Source organism: Coffea eugenioides, chromosome 8 (genome assembly GCF_003713205.1).
Source record: "Coffea eugenioides isolate CCC68of chromosome 8, Ceug_1.0, whole genome shotgun sequence".
Classification (NCBI taxonomy): Eukaryota; Viridiplantae; Streptophyta; class Magnoliopsida; order Gentianales; family Rubiaceae; genus Coffea; species Coffea eugenioides.
The window spans coordinates 46,533,847-46,556,494 of record NC_040042.1 but is presented as its reverse complement, the minus strand read 5'-3'; the positions used below and the strand labels follow the sequence as shown (position 1 = coordinate 46,556,494).

Sequence of the window (22,648 nt, the reverse complement as noted above, 5' to 3'; positions counted from 1 at the left end):
ATACTTTATTTTAGGCATGTATAAGATTTATGCCATTGGCTCAAAAACATTTCGTGTGATCTCATGAGATTACTACGTGGAAGACGAACACGTATGAATAAATCTTATATATATTGATAGAATATAAATTATCACTTTTAGATTCATCATACATGTGGTGCTACTTAGGTTAATAATACAATACACAGTGAGACAGCGTATACATTCTTATTGTATAGAAGATTAATCTAAAAGGTAAATAGGATAACTTACTTTTTACTTTGATTTAATGTTTTACCATATAACTCCAATATGGTTTAAAAATTTATACACAATCCACCCATGGTCTAGGCTAAAAACTAAATGTCAAAGTCAAACTAATAAATTAACTTTTTACTACTTTTTTTCTTTTTTTGTCCAAATACCAAAAAAAAAAAGAAAGAAAAGGACATAAAAATAGATAAATAAGAAATAGAAAATGTTAAATCTTTAAAAGAAAATATTGTTGTATGATTTTAAACCAAATCTTTAATAGTATTCTCTATTTGTTATTTATCTATTTTTTTTTTTTGTATTTGGAGAAAGTTAAGATTTAGTAGGCCAAAAGTACAATCTTTCAAAATCATCTCTTATCTTCCCAAAGGGAAAAAAATAAAAATAAATAGACATGAAAAGAAAAAGAGAAAAAATAGTAGTGGAAAGTGAATTTGTCAATTTAACTGTTTCACTTTGATTTTTTAATATTGATCATTAGTTTTAACCAAAAAAAAAAAAAAAACTAATGATGATACTTTAACTCAAACTGTGATGGGACTATGTATAGGTTTTTAAACTATGGGGGGTAATATGATAAATCACCAAATCACATGCGGGTAAAAAATGATTTACCCAAGTAATATGCTTGTTTGAAGGACGGTTTTACACTGGTATTTGATATAAATTCATTGCTGTTTGTAGAAAGTAGAAAAAAATTTACTACATTACCTAAGCTAGTTTGTACAAGTCGTTGAGCCATAAGAGATGATGGATCGTGGAATTGGAATTGATCAAAGGCGTTGTTGATGGTCTCCGTCAAATGTTAATGGTTAAATTCAACCTTTCTAAAGGTTAATTTGTATTTCTTTTGTTTGCATCATCTGAAAAGGCAAAAACATTGGTTCCTGCATATTGTGCTACAGAAGGGGGATAAAGTATAAAAATTTCCAGTGATTGTGTATCTAGTAAACTATACTTCCAACAGGACATCTTAAGGGCTTGTAGTGATTGTGTTACAAGGTTTGCAGGAATTGCAGCACACTTGCAGTCAACCGAAGTAAAATTTACAAACTGAGTGTGTTCAAGAAATTGCCATTTCCTTATTTAAAAACAAAATTCCAAAACAAATTCACAACAACAATTTTGTACGAAGATTCAAGTAGTCGGGAGCACACCATTTTTTTACTTTTTTTTTTGGTAGTCAGATGTCAAAATTAGACGATTCATTCGGCATAAAGAGTTCTACCTTCTGTTGTTTCTTGCTTTTGCTATCTCCAATTTTTTTCCAGTATCGTTATTTTTGCATTGGCTTGGCCTAATAAAAGATTTTTGACTCCTTGTATTCGAACATATATCCCAATTTAAGGGAGGATTGAATTGAGTGATAAGATGGAAAGAATTATAAGTAGGAGATCCTGAAATCAAGCCTTCCACTTACGGAAAAAATCCCAATTTCCTGAATTTCGTCAAATCCATCAGTACCATCGATCTCTTCTTCCCCAATATCAAGTAGATCACGTTATAGTGGACAAAGTAGAATGGTCCCAACTTCTCCAGTTGCCTGGTTAAAGCAATTATCATCGCTCTTGTAATTACCATCTTGTGGAGCCACATGTAAGTGCCGTGAAAACTACACTTGCAATTTTACAGTCAAATATTAGCACAAGTGCCCCCAATCCAATTCGAATCCAAGAATTACAATCCAAGAGGAGTCAGGAGGACGAACAAACCCAAATTCTGCATCTATAACAGTGAAGCAAACTAACTGGTTGGCTCAAATAGAGCCTGCTCATGCCAAACCCCATTTAGGTTAGATTGCCATAACTTGACAACTCCATCGCTGCCGGTGGTGGCCAATGTCATTCCGCTTATGTCCCACTCCATCTGCCAAACCTATACAAGAAATATAATGTTTTTGTCAACCCAAAAATAACTGGTGTGCCAGGTGAGCTGGAGGTTAAAGATGCAAGGATAAACAATTCAATGTAAAACATTTCACAGTTCATACGTGCCAATTGACAATAAGATTTAGTAGAGAAAAATTTGTAAAGATTGGTAAAAGGTCCACAGACACAAAAGCATTGCAAAACCATATTGGGATTAGAGTGCAATATGATGTCACACCCAAAAACCAGAAAAATTGCACAAGTAGTTTCATACCACTATTCAGAATTGCTATCTAACCCCTGAAAGGAAAATGACATCGGAGTACATAAGCTTTAGCAAATGGTACCTCGCCGTTATGACCTGAGAGCAAGGCAACCCTCTCCACGGAGAGCCTCCCATTAGGATCATGGTTTGATCCGACATGCCACATCGAGATTCCCTTGCAAGTTGCAACTGCTATCACTTCATATGGCCTGCACAAAGTACAATGCTCTTATCCGCCATCATTAAACTTGAATATTTTAATCTGATTCTTATTCCAATTGCACCAATTAAGTAAAGGATCTGAGGTCCAGTGAGATGATAAAGTCCAGACTCATGTCTTGTTAGCATATGGTAGTTTCGGCTAACTAATAATGTGTTATGGTAGTCCTTGCAGCTTTATAAATGGTTTAATGTGCTCCACAATTTCAAATTATTAAATTTAACATAGGTGAAAGCATTGGAATGGTTCAAGATCTCAATCACCTATAACTTTTTCATAACCAAAATCTTGCTTTAGAAGTCAAAAGAACGGAACAGAAATGTTGGATCAAGTGCCTTATGACAAAGTAGACTAATCATAACCTAAAATTGTCACATCAACAAATTGCTATCTAGCTTTATCTCCTTGCTGTTTTGATTTCATGCTCTTGAAAGCTAATCTCAAATCAGAAAAACCAAATCCTATTAGGGATCTCATGTATAAAGGACAAATTCATGAAATGAACAGCTGTATGCCACCTTCCAATATTTGGTGCCCATTCAACAGCAAAAACTTGATCACCCTTATCTTCTGGCAAAGCCAATTCAGCAACAGGTAGCCATCTCTGGTGATCCTGATCAAATTCCCAAACCTGTGGAAGCCTATAAAAAGGTCATACAATGGAAACCTCCAGGGCAAGTCTCACCCAGCACTTCGTTGTTCACTCAATACTTGGACAATGATGATTTTCAATTGGACAAGATAAAAAATCTCAATTAACACATACAGTGCCACCCCTCATATTTAACAGAAATGGAAGCTACCTGATGATAATGCATCACCATATGGACCAACATATGTGCATTTCATGCAATAAGAACTATGGGACATTTAAGTCATGCACAAGCTTAACAGTTAAACAATTGACAGGATCCTCTTCATACAACAAACAGCACACTGTGAGAAACTAAGCATTTGTAACTAGTTATTCTAATAATAAACTATGTGAACAAACAAGTTTTGATGCTGAATATCAAACAGGTAAAAGAGTCAAAACCTTATGTTTCCATCAAGTGTCTGTAGCGTGAGGTGAAGAAAGAAGGAAGAAAGAATCTGTAATACCTTAGAGGAATTGAGTTGCGGAATATCTGAATTGAAACCCAAAACAAAGCTTGACTGCTGGAGTTCACCCCTTTGAGGATTCCAACACACTGCTGCAGACAAGCACAAAGGTCTACCAAATTTGGATGTAGATTCAATGACATTCTGAAATTCAGCCTACAAGGACAATATTCAGACCCACCATTCTCAAAAGATCAAAATATCATGTTTGTTAATGTGAATATTAAAAGTCTTCCAGCACATACAAGTATTAGGATCTGAGGGTGCAGGGGGCAGGGGAAATCTACTCAATACTTGAACCATGAATATTATTGAAACAAAAGAAGGAAAGAGAGAATAAAGGGAAAAAGGAGAACAATTGCTATAAGACACAAAAGCCTTGGAACTCCAAAGCCAAAAGAAATCGCAGCAATACTTGCTGTGACTAGTTTGCAGTAATATAAAGTAATTAAGTGATATAGAACAACCACCTGAAGTTGCCAATTTATCAAATCCAGGGGATCAAGGAGATCAAAGATTTTCACTTGACCATCTGAGTATGCAGCAACCTGGAAAAGACACAAAAGTGACATAATTAAGCAACTTGTTGCACATATGGAATAAATAACAGCAGGAATGAAAAAAAAAACTTAAATTTAAATTAGTTATATTAGCTAAGCCACAGCAGTTCAATCATAAGATAAGAATGGAGATTAGCAGAACTGTAAATGTTTTGAACTCCAGGAGGGGGGCAGAAGTCAACTCTTTCTTGCAAAAACTCCTTTAAGAAGATACAGGGGGAGTAAAGAATGAGTAGCATAAGAATGGCAGAGTCATGGAATATGTCTCTCCTTATTCATTCAATAGGGCAGGGCTGAACGATTCCCTCATCCTGTTAGAAAAATTCTGGCTAAATATACATCAGAGCATCGCATCAGGAGTTCTACTATTAGACCATTTCCTTTTGGTGATTAATTAAGTCCATTGAAAGTCACAAAAATCATCCAAAGGTTCCTTAATGAGAAATAGGAAGCCAGCCACAGATGTATATACAGCAGAAACAACACTGCATTGTCATTAAACTGGTGCATATACACCCTGTACCTCAGAATTGAGCGTACAAGAACTCTACTTGTTGAGTGCTGCAAGTAGACAATTACAAAGGTTTTACTATAGGAAGATCATATCGGGTAGCATCTCACTTTCAGAAGCTACCCTTCTTTCCTTCCAGACATACACATGACTAATACAACTTTATCAGGAACATTTATTATCAATATTCATAAAAGAAGCTTTGTGTAGTGAATGGAAGGATAACAAGTCTTTTCTTCCAGATGTACCCAAAAAAACAATGCAACCTTATCAGGCACTACAAATTCTTGAACAATAACCTACAGAATAATGACTTAATATAGAGTAGAAAAAGCACTCAACATATGTAGTCTGTGTTCATATCCCTATAAACTTACTTTTAAGTACCATTAAGTGAACAACAAAGCATTCACTCACTGGCTAATTGGAGTTTTTCCTTCAACAACAAATAAAACCCAAAAAGAAGGGGGCCACTTACAAGCCACACACTGATGCAGAACCAAAAAACAAAGAAGGGGGCCACTTACTAGGCACATAGTGATGCAGAAAAATAGAAAAACCTTACAAGTTATTTCGGCTCAGAAATTGGAATTTGTAATTCCCATTGCCCCACTACTAGAAATTTCAATGCAGAGTTGCAATTGTTATTAAATATCCAGAAACAGTTTCTCAATTTTTTCAAGTACAATATACAGTGTCACTGCAAACAAGGCTTAGAGTGTTATATCAGGCATGCTGGATTATTCAAACTTCAAAGACTAGGTAAAACGTAGCATGAGGAATCAATGCGGCAAAAAAATACAGAGAAACTTCTTCAACACATTGATACAGTAATAGACAATATATCTAAGAGATAATTCTATCAATAATTTCCCCATTGATCACACATGCATCAGAAAGTACAAATAATGAGAAAAGATGTTACTGGGCCTTCTTCAATATAATTACAATGTAATACTCTGCAGACTTTTAGATTTTGGTGGTTGAAGAAATGCAGAACTTTTAGTTCTTCCTTTTGCTATAAGCCCTTGTCAATTGTTCATGACATGACATGCATAATGAGATTGAAGTCGTCAAGAACTAAGTCCAAAACTTACCAATTTCAAACATGTGGCAAGGACTCCAAATTGAATGTCTAAAACTCGACTTGAGTTCCTGTCAAAGCGTTTGCACAGCTTCCACTGGAGAATATCAGCATCTAAAGAATTACCAAACGAATAGAATGATGAGAGTCAGGTTACATGGTCTAAGATTAAACATTTGATGCACTGATTGGTCCTACTGAACAAGCCCAGCATTTCAAAAGATTGTGGTAACAATTTTTATATAGGACTATAACTTCAAGGATAAACACCGTGTATTAAACTCAATAAGTACCTTCCACAACTTCTTCCCACAATGAATAACTTCCATCAGAGCAAATGCAGGCAACTGCGTCTCCAAACTCTGGAGGAACCCAGACAATTTTCAGAATGCTTGTTTCTTGCACCTAATTTGCATAAGAAATTGCATCATGTTTGGAATTTGAATCTCAGACAAATACAACATCAGAATACAGCAGTTGACCATACAAAGAACAAACAACTAATTTGAGTGTTTAAGTTCACAGAAACATCAACTCCAAAGCTACAACTTTAGAAAATGAAGCATTTCCACTACAGTTAAAGTTCCTTTTATTTTTATTTATTGCCTCAGAGCAGTGATAAGAAGAACTACACCCAGAAATGTTACTTTCTCAACACCGAAAACCCTGCTCAACGAGTAAGTTTTCGAATAAGTTTTTGTCACCAAAATCTATATCCTTTTCACAAATTAAACAAAACCCAACAAAATCTTCAAGAAAAGATGATTATTAACTTAACAATTTAAAGCCCACTGCATTTATAGCAGCAACTAGCAAATTGCACATTAAAAAGGGCAAAAAGAAAAAAGGCAAGAAATGGGTGCAGTAAATTTTTGTGACGCACCTTAAATCTGGAAGTGCAGGTGAAGGATGAAGAAGCTGGATCCTTTGAATCGTAAATGGCTAATGTCCCATTGATGGAGCCAGCAGCTAGTCTTTGCCCACTATAATTCCAAGCTGTACAAGTAGTATCCTGATCCAGTGTCAGTATTGTCTCCTCCATCTGCTGATCCTAAACCCCTTTCTCAGATTTTTCGCTAGGGTTTTAGGTTTTTGGGTTCATTTGAAAATTTTAATGTTCTCTACTAGGTAATTAGTTTACATGCTATGAATGAAGATTACTCATATGGCCCTGGGGTTGGGCTGCTTTTAATTCTGTCTCTCTAACGGGCCCAGTGACTAAGGGCTCTCTTCTCTTTTCGGCATTTTAGGAGGATGCAAATACTCCTTTGAAGGAGAATGCTGTGGGCTGAATACTTAGCTTGATTAATAGTCAAAAGTTTGGGAGTGATCAAGGTTTTGTTTGATAATCCAATTCAACACTTAAAATTAATGAATTTAGTTCTTAATATGTTCAGATGCGTTTGAGAATAAAAAATTGAATATATGAATTAATTAAGTGGCAAAACTTACTCTCAAAAATAAATGATAAACTATTCACTTATTACTAGATATGATATACATTCAAATGTATTTGATTTAATAACTTAACAATTCAATAATTTAATGGATTCCAATTTTAGTTTTCAGATTTCAGTTTTATCAAACGCACCTCAAGTGTAAGTCTTGAAGTGATGCTACATTAAAACAAGCTTAATTCCTTAATCCAGCTCATCTTTTTCAAGAGTTAAAACAAGCTCGATTCCTTAATTGAGCTCCTTTTTTTCTTGTAAAAGAAACATGGAAGCCGTTGATTTATAAGTCACCCTGGACAAAATTTCAGAGTAGGTGGTGGACTGTGATGTAGAAGAATTTTACTTTTGCACGTTAAAGGAACTCCATCTATGAGCCACTTCAGCAAGTGCCTTAACCGATGATCCATCCTCTCTCAAAGCCCTTGCAGCTGCACCTTTAAGATCTTTCATCTTGAGCCCAAGTCCCTTTCCTTCTTCTCCTCCTCCAATTAGGCCTTTTGCCAAGTTTGCAACTTCTTCTTTCCCCACCAGTCCATTTTTCATCCAGCTTAACCCTCAAGGCAACCTTCCAATCTTCAGTTAACAATACAGCATTCATCTTTTGCTCAGCATAAAGTGGCCATGCAATCAAAGGCACCCCATGCACTATGCTCTCCAGAACTGAGTTCCACCCACAATGAGTGAGAAAACCCCCAGTTGCGCCATGGCTGAGGACTTGAATTTGAGGAGCCCATGAGGCTACCACAAGACCCTTCTCTTTAGTCCTCTCTGAAAACCCCTCGGGAAGAACATCGAAAGGACTTTCCACGCTTTCGACACCAAAAAAGGCTGCATTCGCAGCCTTCTCATTTGGGCTTCTAACAACCCAAAGAAATCTCTCTTCACTCATTTCCAGTCCAAAAGCCAATTCATTCAACTGCTTCTGAGACAACGTTCCCCCGCTCCCAAACGAAACAAACAAAACCGACACCTCCGGCTGCTCATCTAGCCATTTCAAACAATATCCTGGCGATTCAGATTCGTGTATTCCGCGGGATGATATTATACCGCTGCCTTGAACCAACGGTCCAACCGGATAAACCGGTGGTTTCAAGGACAATACTCTACCTTCCTTCAGAGCCCGAATTGGACCCGGTTCCAAGTCCATAAAACTATTAATCAATATCCCTTGTGCTGAATTGTAGCGGTCGCGTTTCTGCAGCAACCTTTTGTAGGCCTTACCCTTCCTATCTTGAACCGGGTCCATGAGGTCCTTCCCGTGCAACGGGAAACACCCGGGTAACTCGATTGGTTCAGGCAAGTCCCTATATTCGCCGGGGTAAATTTTATCCAGCTCCGGCATATGCAAGACCAAGGAGAAGCACGTAGCTGTGGTGGGATAGAATACATAAGATGGGATGCCAAATTCTTTTGCCACATCAATTGCTGAAAGACTAAAAAGATCAACAACCAATGCACAAATACGAGTACAACTACATGATGATGACCCAATTGAGAAATTAGTTCCAATTAATACCAAAATTACATTAATTACCTATACAATATTGATGCACTAATTTTGCACTGTACATTTATTAGGAACACCATATTAAATTAATGCTGCATTAGTTTTCATTAAATACAGAACAATATTAGTTTGCATCAAGCATAGAACAATACTGAAATATAAGAATTGGACATGCCTTTTTGTTGGTACAATAATAAACTACTTTTTCCCACATATTCTTTATATGTGTCAACTATCTTTCGTTGCATTTTTAGATGCTAACAAAACTGAATGCTTCACTTTCTTTCCTGTTTCATCTCATAACAGTCAATAGTGTATCATGTCATTAAGCAAAAATTTTAACTAACGGAGTATAACACATAGGCCAGCGTATCTTAGAAAAGAAACCATCATAATGCTTAGAGCATTCATGAGTCTAATGGAGGACAAAATATGTGTACCAACATAAAAAGCACGAAAAAGTTTATGAGTGATAATAGTTGAAATGTTCTTGCCAAAAAAAAAGTAGGTATAATTTCAAAATCCTCCCTCGAGGTTTTTGACAATTTCACTCAGTTCCTCTCAACTTTTGAAATTTTCATTTAGCTCCCTTATTTGAAACTTTTGTGTAACATGTAATCCCAAATCAAAAAAAGGTAGAATAGGAAAATAATTGTTGGAGAGAGAACGTAAATTGGCATAAAAAATGCCCTTACCAATTGTTACAACGATTGTTTTGAGAAACTATTAAATGGATTAAAACTGGGCAAAAAAAAATCAAAAGCTGGAGGTAAATTTCAAAAATATGTAGCAGATGCATTAGCAAATTTTAGATGATCAGACTAACTAAAATCTAAATTTGCAAAACAACTCAACAAAATATAAAGGCCAACATTAAAAACTTTAAAAAAATTAAATGAAATAGCACACTTTTTTAATAGTACGTAATTACTATTAGAAAAGTGTGCCACCTAGATTTGGAGGAGAAATTCACACCAACTTGCTAAAGACAAATGGCCAATTTTTTATTTTTTTTCTTCAAATATAGTCCAATAGCGGTTTTTGTAGGTATTGTTTAGTTAATCTCACTAAATACTTAGGATATAATAGTGGTTTTGCCACACATTATATTAGCAATTCATCCCAATTCCTTATTAGGGGAGATATTTGAGATTTTCAGAAGTTAAAGGGAGGCAAATGAAATTGTCAAAAACCTTAGAGAAAGTTTTTGAAATTATACCAAAAAAATAATAAGACGAACAATAATACTCCCTCTCTGAACCAATTATTTAGTTATGTTTCGGAAATCCAACTTTTTAAGAATAGTGGTTTAATTGTGATATTTGTGCTTCTCTTTCTAATTTTTTCCTTACAAATTTAAAATTTAAATTTGAATGGTAACATGCATATAATTAGAAAGAAACGTTATATTGAACTTTGAATTTTCTAATATAACAAATGTTTTGAGACATTAAAAAAATGAAAAGTACGATATTTTCTTTCAGTGTAACGACGAATAGAGCAGTTGAAATGTCACCTCCTGCCCAGTTACTTTCTGTGCTGACATCCAACGGCCAGCCCTACCATTTCTTCTTTCCTCTATTTTAATGCATCTTTTCAATTTTACCATTCTGAAAGCTGAAAGGAAAGGGCCGCTTAGGAGCTGGACGACATTAAGTTCATTGTCTGTATTTTCTTTTCTGTCTTCTTTTGTAAATTGTTGTGGTTCATTCCAATGGAGGGGATCCGAGGGAATTTGAATTCATCAACCGGGCCTAATAAATTGAAGAGAAAAATACTAGGAAGCAAGCGTAATGTAATCCAAAGAACAATTAATATTTCCAAGGCCACGTAATTTTTTACATTTCTTTTTGGGTGAAGCATAAATTGAGACTGCGACACTAGTTATAAAAGGGTATCCATTAAAGGCAACCTATTCAGTAGAGCACTCGAACAGGAAAGCAACTACATAGCTAAGAGTCACTTAGTTTTCAATACACTCATCTTCTGAGCCACCTGGGCAAGTGAGATTGAAGAAGAGCCATCCGGTTCGAAAGCTCTAGCAGCAGCATCCTTGAGTTGTTTCATCTTATCTCGAACATCCTTTCCTTCATCTCCTTGAATTAGATCTTTTGCGAGTTTTGCAATTTGTTCTCTCCCCACAAGTCCGATTTTATCCGCCTTGACCTTTAAGGCAGCCTTCAAATCTTCAGTTAACAGAACAGCATTCATCTTTTGCTCCGCATAAAGTGGCCATGCAATCAAAGGCACTCCATGGACAATGCTCTCCAAAACCGAGTTCCAACCGCAATGACTCACGAACCCTCCGGTTGAACCATGGCTCAGGACTTGAATTTGAGGAGCCCATGAGGGAACCACTAACCCCTTTTCTTTTGTTCTCTCCAAAAACCCTTTTGGAAGAAAATTCAAAGGATTATTCACGCTTTTGTTGGTAAAGAACGCAGCATTTGCAGCGGTTTGATGCGGGCTTCGAACAATCCAGAGAAATCTTTGTTCACTCATTTCCAGACCGAAAGCCATTTCATTTATTTGCTCCTGGGACAGAGTTCCTCCGCTGCCCAAACAAATGAATAAAACCGACTTTGTTGGCTGGTTATTTAACCATTCCAAACAATCTGATGATTCCGGAACAACCTCGTTGATTGATCTTGTCTGAATCAACGGTCCAACTGGATAAATCGGTGGTTTAAACCATCCCTCTTCTTTCAAAGCCTTGAGAGCACCGAATTCCAACTCCACAAAACTGTTAATCAGTATCCCATCAGCGGAACCATATTCCTTGCATAATTCGAGAAGAAGTTTATAAGCATCATTCTTCCTCTCCTGAATAGCATCAAGAAAGTCTTTCCCGAGCAGTGGCACACATCCGGGTAACACCACTGCTTCGGTCAAGTCCCTATACTCACATGTATAGGTTTGATCAAGCTTTGGCAAATGTACGAGTAAGGAAAAGGACATTGCAGTCGATGTGAAAAACATGTAGGATGACATGTTTAAATCCCTAGCCAATCGGAAAGCATTTGAACCAAAAAGATCAACCACTAGAGCTGAGATAGGACGTGAGCATGGCTTGGTTATTAGCAACTGAAGTAATGCATCGTGAATTGCGGGAAGAGATCGAGAAATGGTGAGGGCGATACGGGTTTCGACCCTGGTATCCTCAGGGAGGTCGTCGAAACCAACCGAAGGAAGGTAGATGGGAGTTATGGTTGCGGGTAGTGATTGAAGATAGGATTTTTGGGCGCTCATGGGTGAACCGTCTGAGGGAAGTATCAGAGTGACTAAGAAGTTATGGTGAAGAACAAGTCGTTTGGCGAATTCAGTGAGAGGAATGAGATGACCCATTCCTGGAGATGGTAACAAGGCTATGTGAGATTGTATGGTTTCCATGGTGGAATCGGCTGTTGATGGAAGATGATTGTTATTGCTTAGGCCCTGATACTTATAGCCAAAATTCTCAATTCTTGTTCTCTATTTATTGGTCCTTGAGACAGGTTTTTTTTTTTTTTTTTTTTTTTAAGAAGAAGAAGAAAGTGTGGTTTGATTCGGTTTCAATCACCACTGTAGATCAAGAAACGCCTCCTAAATCATAGATGATTTATAGAGCTTCTTGCAAATCATTACCAATACAATATTTACATTAGCAGCGAAATTCAAACACACATTAACATGACCCTCACATCATAGTAGAATTCAAATATGCAACCTTTTTATGAAGAAATGGTTTATTTTTTTCAATTGAGCCAACTTTTATATATATATATATATTTGGTGATGCTGCAAAGACCGGAAATTTCGTACTCAAATGTCTCTACCCACGTCCTAACTTCTGTAATACATCTATGTATATCATTTTCAATTGAACATTTCTACTGCAAAGTCTGTTTGTTTGATACATAGATTTTTCTAAATATTATTTTATTTGCATTATAAACATATTTTTACTATCTTTATATATTTTTAATTATTTTTTATTTTACATACATTACATCACAACAACTGTTACATGAATTATTCTAACTAATATTTTTTCAAATAATCATTCTTTTCAAAAGAAATGAAGGCTAAATTTTTTAATACAATAAAGCCTTTATATATAAAAAAAAGTAGGTGCATTTTAAATGCAAATGATTTTGCATATTTATATATTTCGTATTAGTTTCCTTCAAATTTTAGCCTGGTCTGGTATTGAAAAAAATAATGCTTTGATTTAACTAATCATTTCATTGATGAAAACTGTATGAATTTTATCTGTTCGTCTATCCGTCACTTCGATTGTTAACTTGTTAGTGTTGGTATGAAGGTTGGAGGTGAAAATCCTTTTACTTCCTACTCTTTCTGGTATGCCATTGTTGTCTTGTCCATTCCAAAATGAATCTGAAAATGATACTCAAATTGACGACAGTACAAACACCACTTAAATGGGTTTCTGATAAGTAGGCCATAGGCCTGAATCATTTTTCGGGGTTTACAATTCACTCAAATGTGTTGCCCACAAAACGGCTGCATTGGGCTGTCTTCTGTATCTCTTAATTGGGGTAGGATCCTAACTATGTCCTGAAGATGGCTGATGGGTGGGGCATTTTGGCATTAATATGCTCCTGCGCAGTAGGACATGTCCGTGCGCTTTTAAGTTCAAGTTGCCCTCAAAAAAAACAAAGGGGGTATTAGTTCACGTTTGGGTGTTTGGAATTGAGCGAACCAAAAATTGAGGCTATGTATGGGTTCTAAATTCTTGGAAAAAATTGTATTTCAAATACAAAATCTGCAGCGGGTGCTTTAGTGTATTTGTGGGTGCTCAATTGTCCTAGACAACTTGGCCATCACAAGGGACTTAAGTGTTTTTTTGGGAAAAGAAGTGAAGAATTCAAACTTTGAATCCCATAAATATAGGTGCCTTTGTGGTGACTCGACTACCACAAGACACTTAGATCAGGCCCTTACTGCATTTATTTGGCCTGATCCATCAAAAAATTATATACATACAAAGTCTATAATAACACCAACCCAAAAATATTCCAAGAAAAGAAATAACTTAAAAATTCTCAAATATAACTCACCACACTATTCTTTCTTTACCACTACCCCTACTTCCAGCTACCACTAGTTCCAACCTTTTGCCACCATCACCCACACCTTGGCAACCTCTCCTCTTCCTTCACCACCGCCCATTCTCCTCTTCTCTCTTCTATTCCTTCTTCTCATTTTCCACCACCACCCCTCCCTTTCTCTATTCTTTCTCTTTCTCCTCTCTCTCCCTACAACTAGAAGGTGAATAGATGCACGAGAAAGGAGGGGAGGGCAGGAAAAAAGAGAAGGATGGGGAAAAAAGAACAGTCGAGAGTGAGAAGAGAGAGGAAACAGGCCTGGTGGTGGCTAGAGAAGAGAAGGTGGAGAGAGGTTGGTGAATGCTTGTGTTAGGAAAGATAAAAAAATTTTTAAATATGCCTTAACAAAGTTTTAAATTTTAAAAATATTTACAAAAACATTTATAATAAAAGTTTTTAATCTAACCCTATGGACCCTGAAATTTCGAAGGAAGGGACTCCTGCTAATTCCTAACCAGGCTGGAGTTCTACTACAGCCACAAAACTCTCAGTCGCTTGGTGTAATTTGGGAAGCATAATGGCGATAGTAGTGAACTGTTTTGATTTGCTTTGGTACTGGCTTTTCTTTCTCTGGTTCATGTGACTCAAATTAGCTCTTTTCCTTCGCTTGTGATATCTGTTTCACGATATGTGCAATTGTCATGGTTGTCACACTAATTATTACGGGAAATTGTGTGTTTGTTATATTTAATACACGATTTAGCTTATACTCGTCTAATTTTGTTGTGCACAATTCTTTTGATGTATGAAAAAAATATAATATAAATGAACATGCTAAATCTGGTAAGAAATGCGTCAACCACATATAATTGTATTTGCAAAAGCCAATCGAACCTATACATTTATTATGCTTTGTCGGTGAGATAAAGTTCAGAAAGTGAGCATTTTTTCGAACATAAAGATGACAGTAACAAAATTTCAGCATAGATTAGGACCTCGATTAGTTCGTGGAATTGGATTACATTCTTATATTTTGTGCTGTCATCAGGTAATTTATGCAATAGTACTTAACGAGAAAAGAGTTTTTAACTGTCTAACATATACTCACTCCGTCCCACTTTGATAATCCTGTTTCTTTTTTCACACAGTTTAAGAAAAAGTAGTTAATTTTGTTGGAAAAGTAAATTTAGATTGCTATTTTCCTAAAATACCCTCAAATTAAATATGGTACAACTTTATGGGAACTTGAATTGATGGTAAAAAAAGAATCAACTCTCATTAAATGGGATAGGTTTATAGTAACAACTACTTACATTGAATAAGAGTATTTTAGAAAAATTAAAATACAACTACATTCTTCAATTGGAAAGTGGACTACAATTTGGGATAGATGAAAAAGGAATACAGGACTATCAAAGTGGGAGGAGGGAGTTCGAGAGTTAATTCAACCGACAACCCGACGTTCGAGAGTTATCCGTCCCTTTTGAGCAGATCTCTGAGAGCTGTCCTATATACTGGTATGGTTATTTACTACGCTGTACATATTAAAACGCTGTTTGATGATTACGATTTTGAGCGGTCCAACCTCATTCAAAAACAAAAGGACTACCAACTTGCAACAACCTCATTAATTGGGGAAGGTAAAGATAATACATACTCCCTCCGTCCCACTTTGATAGTTTTATTTTCTTTTTTCGTCTGTCCCAAATTGTAGTCCACTTTCCAATGTAGTAATCTTTCAAATTATCTAAAATACCCTTATTAAATATCTTGTTATTAATACATTGTTATTAAATACTAACCCACTACATTGAATACATTGAGCTTTTCCAATGCATAGATAAATGAAAAGTCTATCTTAGCATAAGGGTAGTTTAGGAAATTATTAATCTAAATTTATGTTTCCAACCAAATTAATTACACTTTCTTAATCTGTGTGAAAAAAAAATCAAGACTAACAAAACGGGACAGAGGGAGTACATGATACAGACAAGGGATCAATTATGAGCCTTTACTTCTTTTTTGGAGGTACAAGGGAGAGACCACAAGTCCCTTAACAAGGAATGAAATGGAAATGTGGGTAGCCACCCCAATTACATCATTATCCCCTAAAGTTTCTCCAAGAGCTGCTGGTGGCAAACGCCATCGTCCGTCGTCCTCCAGGATTATTAAGCCCAAAGGAAGGAACCACAGCCACCTCTTTAGAATGGCTGAAAAAAAGGAAGGGGGATTGGAAGGATTGGATGAGGTAGTAGAATTAAATGCATATATCTTGGCAAGTTTCTCAAATGCCAAGAGATCACGGATTAAAGTTACTTTGTAAGTTCATTTCACTCTTATGCCACTTAAATATGATCTAATTAACTTGTTGCCAAGTTTATTAGATTACCTAATGGGCAAGGAAACCGGGGCATAACCTGTACTTAGGGTTCATAGATTTTTCTTCTTGAACTCCCGTCTGAGAAGACAACAAAGGAATTGATGTACAACTATAAACATTAGTTCGAACAGCTGGTGACACCACTCATCATTAATCCGATAGATTTACAGGACTATTTTTGGTTTGGTAATTGTCAAAACTAACATCTAGCCAGACACAACTACTGTACTATCACTGTGAACCTTATTCATGCATCCTATTATGCGAAAAATCCAATATTGCCACTTATCTTTTTGGTGAAGTTTTGTGGTACTAATAAACCACATCTCAAGCTCTAGAGTTCGATCCATGCACACCTGCGGGAGCTCTGAAAGTTCTACTGTCCATTTTTATCATGGAACAACTTAAAAAAACAAATATGGAAATTGGCCAAACATGGAAAATACATACCTAATCTAGAAGTCACTAGGAGTGATAGCCAGCCAAAATTGACTTTGGCTCTATTGCATCTCTTTCTTTAAAACGAAAGAAAAATCTATTCATTATACGCATTAAAGATGTGCCAAATGTCAGAATTAGAAGAAAGACAAAAAAGGAAGAAACCCGAATACATAAAATACAATCACTACGGAGCATGACAGTACTGTACAACTGGTTATACAATCATTAGGGAATATTATTTCAGTTTATTTCGTAGGCACGTCTAAAATTTTACTGATTATGGAAATATTCACACTGCCACAGTTTCTATTTATCTAATCAAGCACAAGAAATACCTATGGAACTAACGGCAAATCGATCAGATGCAGTTCTTCCAACCAAAGATTTGTACTCGGGTGAAAGACCATCGAACTCCGAAACTTCTGGAATAGTTGAAAGAGCCCCGGACTTGTCAATGTCATAGACCACGTAAAATCCATCCCGCGTAGCCTGCTGCTCATTAGCCGGAAAGAAAGGATTCTTGTTACCATTTTGTGCCTTGGGCTTGAATACTGATCGAAGAAACTTGTGAAACGAACGCGAAATTTTGGAGGACTTCTTAGACATGGGCTGAGGCGGCTGAGATGGCGGCTGGTGGTGATTACCACCATCAATCACACGACGATCAGATAAGTGGGGCATTGACAGAGTTCTTGAATGGATGGCCGAGTCAAGTTGGCGTTCAAACGACTTGAGCTCGAAAGAGTCGTATAGGGAGCTTCCACAGTCCCAAAGAAGTGGATTGGCGGCCGCATCAGCTGGTTGTTCTGCCGATTTAGAAATCTTAGCTTGGTTTTCCAGGGGCCTCGCGGTGGCCTGTGATTCGTTTTTGCCATTTACCTTGGATTGGTATTCTTTCTGCTGGACTAACACGAGTGTAGGAGTCTCTGCAGATTCATTCTTGGCAAACTTGGTTTGGCTTTCTTTCTTCAGCTGCTCGACTGGTTTTTCCATCATCTTTTGAGTAGTTTGGAGATTGGAAGGATTGGAGAGATCAGGGATGACTATATATTTTGGTGTGGAGTCATGTGGAGACTATTTTGACCGCTATAAAACAACTACTTGACTCTTCAACTGGATAACGAGGGGAAGGGAGGAAGTTTCTGACTTCTGGTTGGTTGTGCGGGCTGAAGGGTTAAGATTTCAAAGTTCAAACACGGTAGCTACGAGTGAAGGAGTCTATACCATATGAACAAGCAAAGTTTCACGCCTTTGTTGTGGTAAGTAGCTCGTGTAGACCGCTAGCGGCCACGTCTCCGTTTCTCTAACTCTGAAATCTCATTACCTGGCCTTGCGGGCAGTGTAAACCCAGCATTAATTAGGAGGGGATGGTTGGCCATAAAGACTTTTACGCTTTCAGTTTAATCAACATAAGTTAGGTAAACTGAGGTTGGGGGAAGGAAAAAGAAACTCTTTTACCAGTTAATTATCACGTTTAATTGTTATGGTTCTTTGGTACTAATAAAATACGATCCAAAATGTGCAAGCTTCTCTTCTCTGAGGAAGATTCCTCTCATAAGAAAGCATCCGGAGTACTGTCATCGTTTTGTAATGATGTGGCAGTCTAAATAGATGTGTTTACATGCGGACAAAACGGTAGGAAACTCAACTGTTGAAGTCAAATTCTCTCCCTTTTCTTTTTTATGCACCAATGGAAGTTTCACTCAGATATAATTGTGTTGGCCATAATAGACCAAGCACATTTAGAAGTTTAGTAGTTCTAGAATTAGATTTATTATTTGATAATTAAATTATAATTAGTTTAGGAAGTAGCTAGAGTGATTAATTGATTTTGTTTCCCTATGTAATGCCGCGGTGTGGCCAGGTTGCATCACTTGAGCAAACAATCAGAATAGTAGTATTGATTTAATAAAAACTAGTTTTGTACCCATTCGTGGAATGGGAATTGTTTAAAAATAATAAATTATTTAGTGTAGTTCATAAAACTATTTGCATAAAATACAAACGTATTGTATAATCTATTATAACCTTTCTTAAATACATTACTATGCGCACATTGTTATTCAAAAATAGTCTTATAATGTAAATTTAAACATCTAATTCAGTGATTAATAATTCAAAAAAAAAAAAAACATTCGACGATATGATAACATTCAAAAACTTGAAAATAGGCAAGATCAATCTTGGCTGATCTTCTGTAAACAAAAGAATGGCCAACCCGTTACCAAAACATCAATTTTGGTACTTAATATAAATGGCTTAAAGGTTAATGTGAAAAGAAAAGAAGCCGAATGAAATATTAATAAAAGATCAGAATTCAGAATCAATCATGTCATAGGAACACAACAAACTTCTAAATCTGTTCACGGCTAATAGAAGCAAAACGAAAATATAAGATGTATTTTGCTCCTAAGTCAAAAACATAAAAAATCTAAATAGTCTGATGTATATTGCATGACGTGAACTGTTGTATGACAATGAACTTGATGCCTTGCCATTTATGTAATCAGTGACATCTTCTTGTTCTTTAGAAGCTTTCTACCAAAGTCTAAAAAAAACATTGAAAACTGCACAAAATTTTTTTAACCCCAGAAACCTAGAAAATAATAAAAAAAATTAGTACATTGTTGAAGACAATTAATAAATTGTCAAAGGCAATTAAAAAATCTTGTGAAAACAAATAGTTTAAAAGGCCACTTTTAAATCACTAACCAAAAAGCAATATATGTTCTACTTTAATTGAAGAGTGAATCCATAAATTGAAATAACAAATTAATTACAAAAACCTTGCTAGAAATAAAAATCAAACTGAAACTTTTGAAGACTTAGAAAATTCAAATTCAATGACCTAGTTATGAAGAAAGTGTAGGAAATTATAGACCACATACAGCGAGCATAAACAAAGTCCAAATGCGGTCCTTGCATTGAAGGGAATAAAAACGAAATTCCAAATCCGATCCTTGCATTGAAGTTAAAAAAAAAAAAAATTTCCAAAAAAAATGGTGGAAAAAGTGTAAACATTTTCACTGCTTGATAAAGTAATGAGTAATAGATCGAGAACCACATATATGAGTAAAAATATAGAGTAACTGCGATAGCGATAATCTGATAAAGATAATCTAATATTCGAATTGATATTTCGAACTTTTGAGTTGAAGATGAGAGCGAGTTAAAAACATAATTCAAAATTATTTATACTAATCCTCAGGAAATTTAGGCTTGACGATTAGGGTTAAGGAAAAAAAAGGTGAAAGAATGGAAGAGATAATTATGAAAGGATTATCTAGAATTGTAAAGGCAAGAGAAAAAAGAGGGATGGAATAGCGTAGGTTATTAAGGGGTTAACTCATAAAGCGCGTTGCACCTACTTGCCCTGTCGTTAAGTCACGTAGGAAAGATATAAAATAAAAGGATAAAGATGAAAATACGACTTTATTATATATATATATATGATAACTCCCATGCCTTGTTATTATCCATGCAATCGCATAATAATTTCTTTCTTGGCTTACAAAACTTCGGTTCTTGGTTTGAGAAATATTAAGTGTGTTTAGATAATAAATTATTTGGGATAATTTTATGTAAAAGATATACACTTTAACACTTTTTTTGATGTGATATATGTGAAATAAAAGGACGGTTAAAAAATGTGCTGATGATGCAAATAATTTTTTTTTTTACAAATAAGTACCTATTCAAATTGTTTTCTGCTGCATTTTTTTTTTGTTATGCTAACGAATTACCCTATTTCTTATTGGACAAAAAAGGGTGTTGATCCTCATAACTTGTGCCACATAATACCGTTCAAAATTTTAAACATTTTTTAGCATAAATTTAGATAAACAAAACATCACCACATGCCTACGCCGAAGGGAAAACAACTACATTCCGCCGGTTTGGGTAATCATTGGGTAAATTGGAAAGAAAGAGTGAACCGGAAGGACGGTTTACCCAGAATTCATATGTCGGTAATGGCATTTAATAGTTTGGGTTAAGGTTGGTGCCAAGATCAGGATACCATAATAAATTAATAACAAGCGTGGGGAGCAAGTGCTTAATAAAGAAGGCATTCTGACGCATCCACGCCACCAAATTACTTACCTCAAAATACTACTCGTAAATTGCTTTCCTTGAGTGGATTTTCTCGTACGCTGTTATTATGTTTTCCTTAGTCAGAGCCGCCAATTGTCTAGAGACTCAATTTTTTTAACACACCGTCCAGACCTTCGAAGTTGGACTCGAGCATTGTTTGATAATCAATTCAACACTTAAATTTAATAAATTTAGATTTTAACATATTCATACGCATTTAATAATCAAAACGAGATAAAATTAATGTGATATATATTTAAATGTATCAAATTTAATACTTAATAATTCACCAATTTAATAGATTTAGATTCAAATTTCAAATTTCAGATTTTAATTTTATCAAACGCACCTTTAGTCATTAGAAAAGATAAATCCTTAATTACCCCCCCCCCCACACACACACAAAAAAGACTCAATTATTATATTTCGATTTTCTTTTATCTCTATATATACTTAATTATGGATACCATATGCAGTTGATTTTTCAAATTATGGACACATAGTTTTAAGATTTGACCCTTAGTGGGCATATATATAATCATACACTTGACGAGGGATCGTTACATTAAAGAGAGAGAGGGAGAGAGAGAGCCATTGATCTATTAGTTTTTAAGTACCTTATTGTGGAATTTACTATACAAAACAGTCCATGAAGAGAAATCTTCTCCAAGCACTCAGATTTCCTTGAAGAAAAAGCTACCCGCAGAGATTGAAGTCAATGTCGATCCCTTCCCACAATCACGTGAAGGTGATTCATAATAATATAGAGTAACAAGAAAATATGTTGATGTCAAAAACGCCATGAATATTTCCTGCTTGAAGGATATAGTTTTGGCTCTTGTACGCAGCACTTGTTTTCTGACTTCATATGCGTTAAAAAATGGTCCAAACTGAGAATGAGACTTCATTTGATTATTTGAAGATGATGCTATATATGGAGATATCTTTAGAAATTGATTTTGTAGAAAAAGTCCAACAAACTCGACATCTCACTGCTGAACTCTGCCTTGACATTCTCTTGGTCTGATTCCCCACCTTCAAATGCAGTTAACCTACTCGGCTCCTGTCCATGTCTGCCTGGCTTGCTAGTACCATCAACACTTGTAACCCCTACAAAATTATCCAGTCATGAAATTGTTATATTACCTCTCTACACCATTGTCCACTTATATAGAACTCACAAGTTCACCTAAAAATCATATGATTATTTAGAAGCCAGGGAAACATTCCATGTAGTATTATATATTTCCTATTCTGAGAATCTAAAAGTGTTTCATAATTTTAGATAATTTTAGATAAAGGAAAATTTTATTAATGTGTGTGGCCACCACACTGATTTTAAAATTATCCTTTTTTCCATAATATACGTTCAATAAAGGATGTATAAGTAAGGAGTGCTTATCAAACGATAAAACTAGACTATGCAACAACACGACCAATATATGCTTCAATACCATTAATATACTGGAGATATATACAGTTTTCAACTTTTGCATGTACAAAAAAAGGATATTTAAGGACTTATAATCATTTTCTACGACGAATAGTGATTTTTTTTTTTTCCAATAGCGACGGATTGAGTTCTTAGCACCTCAAATCCTCTGGCAACATAAAGCTTCTATATTTGGACACTCCCTTAAAGGATCAATACAATGCTAAAGGTTAACCTTACGCTTGCTACATAGATTGACGTCAATCCTCCAATAGTCCAATTCCATACATAGTAAAGTTCATTAAAACCCCAAGAAAACGGCACGGGGATTGTTGCAATACTTTGCATTGGGGATCTTTTTGGGTTTTAATCTCTGTGTGTGTATTGGTGACTGGGAAGAGGTGGGCTGCATTGGCTGGGGACAAATACAGAA

General features: G+C 35.7%; 3 protein-coding genes, 1 non-coding gene and 1 pseudogene across 4 annotated transcripts; all 5 read right to left on the bottom strand.

The window, feature by feature from the left end:
* Positions 1 to 1,783: 1,783 nt before the first annotated feature.
* On the bottom strand, positions 1,784 to 7,004 carry LOC113779865 (protein SEH1). Its single transcript, XM_027325628.1, has 8 exons — positions 6,745 to 7,004; positions 6,155 to 6,266; positions 5,875 to 5,975; positions 4,177 to 4,254; positions 3,707 to 3,862; positions 3,124 to 3,236; positions 2,468 to 2,594; positions 1,784 to 2,127 (listed from the first exon to the last, which is right to left on the bottom strand). Exons 1-8 carry the CDS (start codon positions 6,901 to 6,903, stop codon positions 1,996 to 1,998), a joined length of 978 nt encoding a protein of 325 aa, XP_027181429.1. The 5' UTR covers positions 6,904 to 7,004; the 3' UTR covers positions 1,784 to 1,995.
* Positions 4,782 to 4,902, bottom strand: LOC113781827. Its single transcript, XR_003469730.1, has one exon. It is a non-coding gene; the product is annotated as a small nucleolar RNA snoR104 (small nucleolar RNA).
* Positions 7,005 to 7,654: 650 nt separating the features above from the next.
* On the bottom strand, positions 7,655 to 8,902 carry LOC113780914 (annotated as a pseudogene).
* A 1,801-nt stretch (positions 8,903 to 10,703) lies between these two features.
* LOC113781477 (hydroquinone glucosyltransferase-like) lies at positions 10,704 to 12,267 on the bottom strand. Its single transcript, XM_027327420.1, has one exon. The coding sequence runs from the start codon at positions 12,210 to 12,212 to the stop codon at positions 10,782 to 10,784; it is 1,431 nt and encodes a 476-aa protein (XP_027183221.1). The 5' UTR covers positions 12,213 to 12,267; the 3' UTR covers positions 10,704 to 10,781.
* A 4,578-nt stretch (positions 12,268 to 16,845) lies between these two features.
* LOC113779972 lies at positions 16,846 to 18,034 on the bottom strand. The gene has a single exon (XM_027325784.1). It carries the CDS (start codon positions 17,685 to 17,687, stop codon positions 17,010 to 17,012), a length of 678 nt encoding a protein of 225 aa, XP_027181585.1. The 5' UTR covers positions 17,688 to 18,034; the 3' UTR covers positions 16,846 to 17,009.
* Positions 18,035 to 22,648: the final 4,614 nt, after the last annotated feature.

What these genes read in the sequence shown, in the direction of transcription:
- LOC113781477 (XM_027327420.1), bottom strand. Translation starts at nt 12,212, where the DNA reads ATGGAAACCATACAATCTCACATAGCCTTGTTACCATCTCCAGGAATG.
- LOC113779972 (XM_027325784.1), bottom strand. Translation starts at nt 17,687, where the DNA reads ATGATGGAAAAACCAGTCGAGCAGCTGAAGAAAGAAAGCCAAACCAAG.
- LOC113779865 (XM_027325628.1), bottom strand. Translation starts at nt 6,903, where the DNA reads ATGGAGGAGACAATACTGACACTGGATCAGGATACTACTTGTACAGCT. An exon ending in GTGGGAAGAAGTTGTGGAAG is followed by an intron (nt 5,976 to 6,154) that starts GTACTTATTGAG and finishes GTAATTCTTTAG; the next exon opens with ATGCTGATATTCTCCAGTGG. An exon ending in TCTCAGGTCATAACGGCGAG is followed by an intron (nt 2,128 to 2,467) that starts GTACCATTTGCT and finishes TTTCTTGTATAG; the next exon opens with GTTTGGCAGATGGAGTGGGA.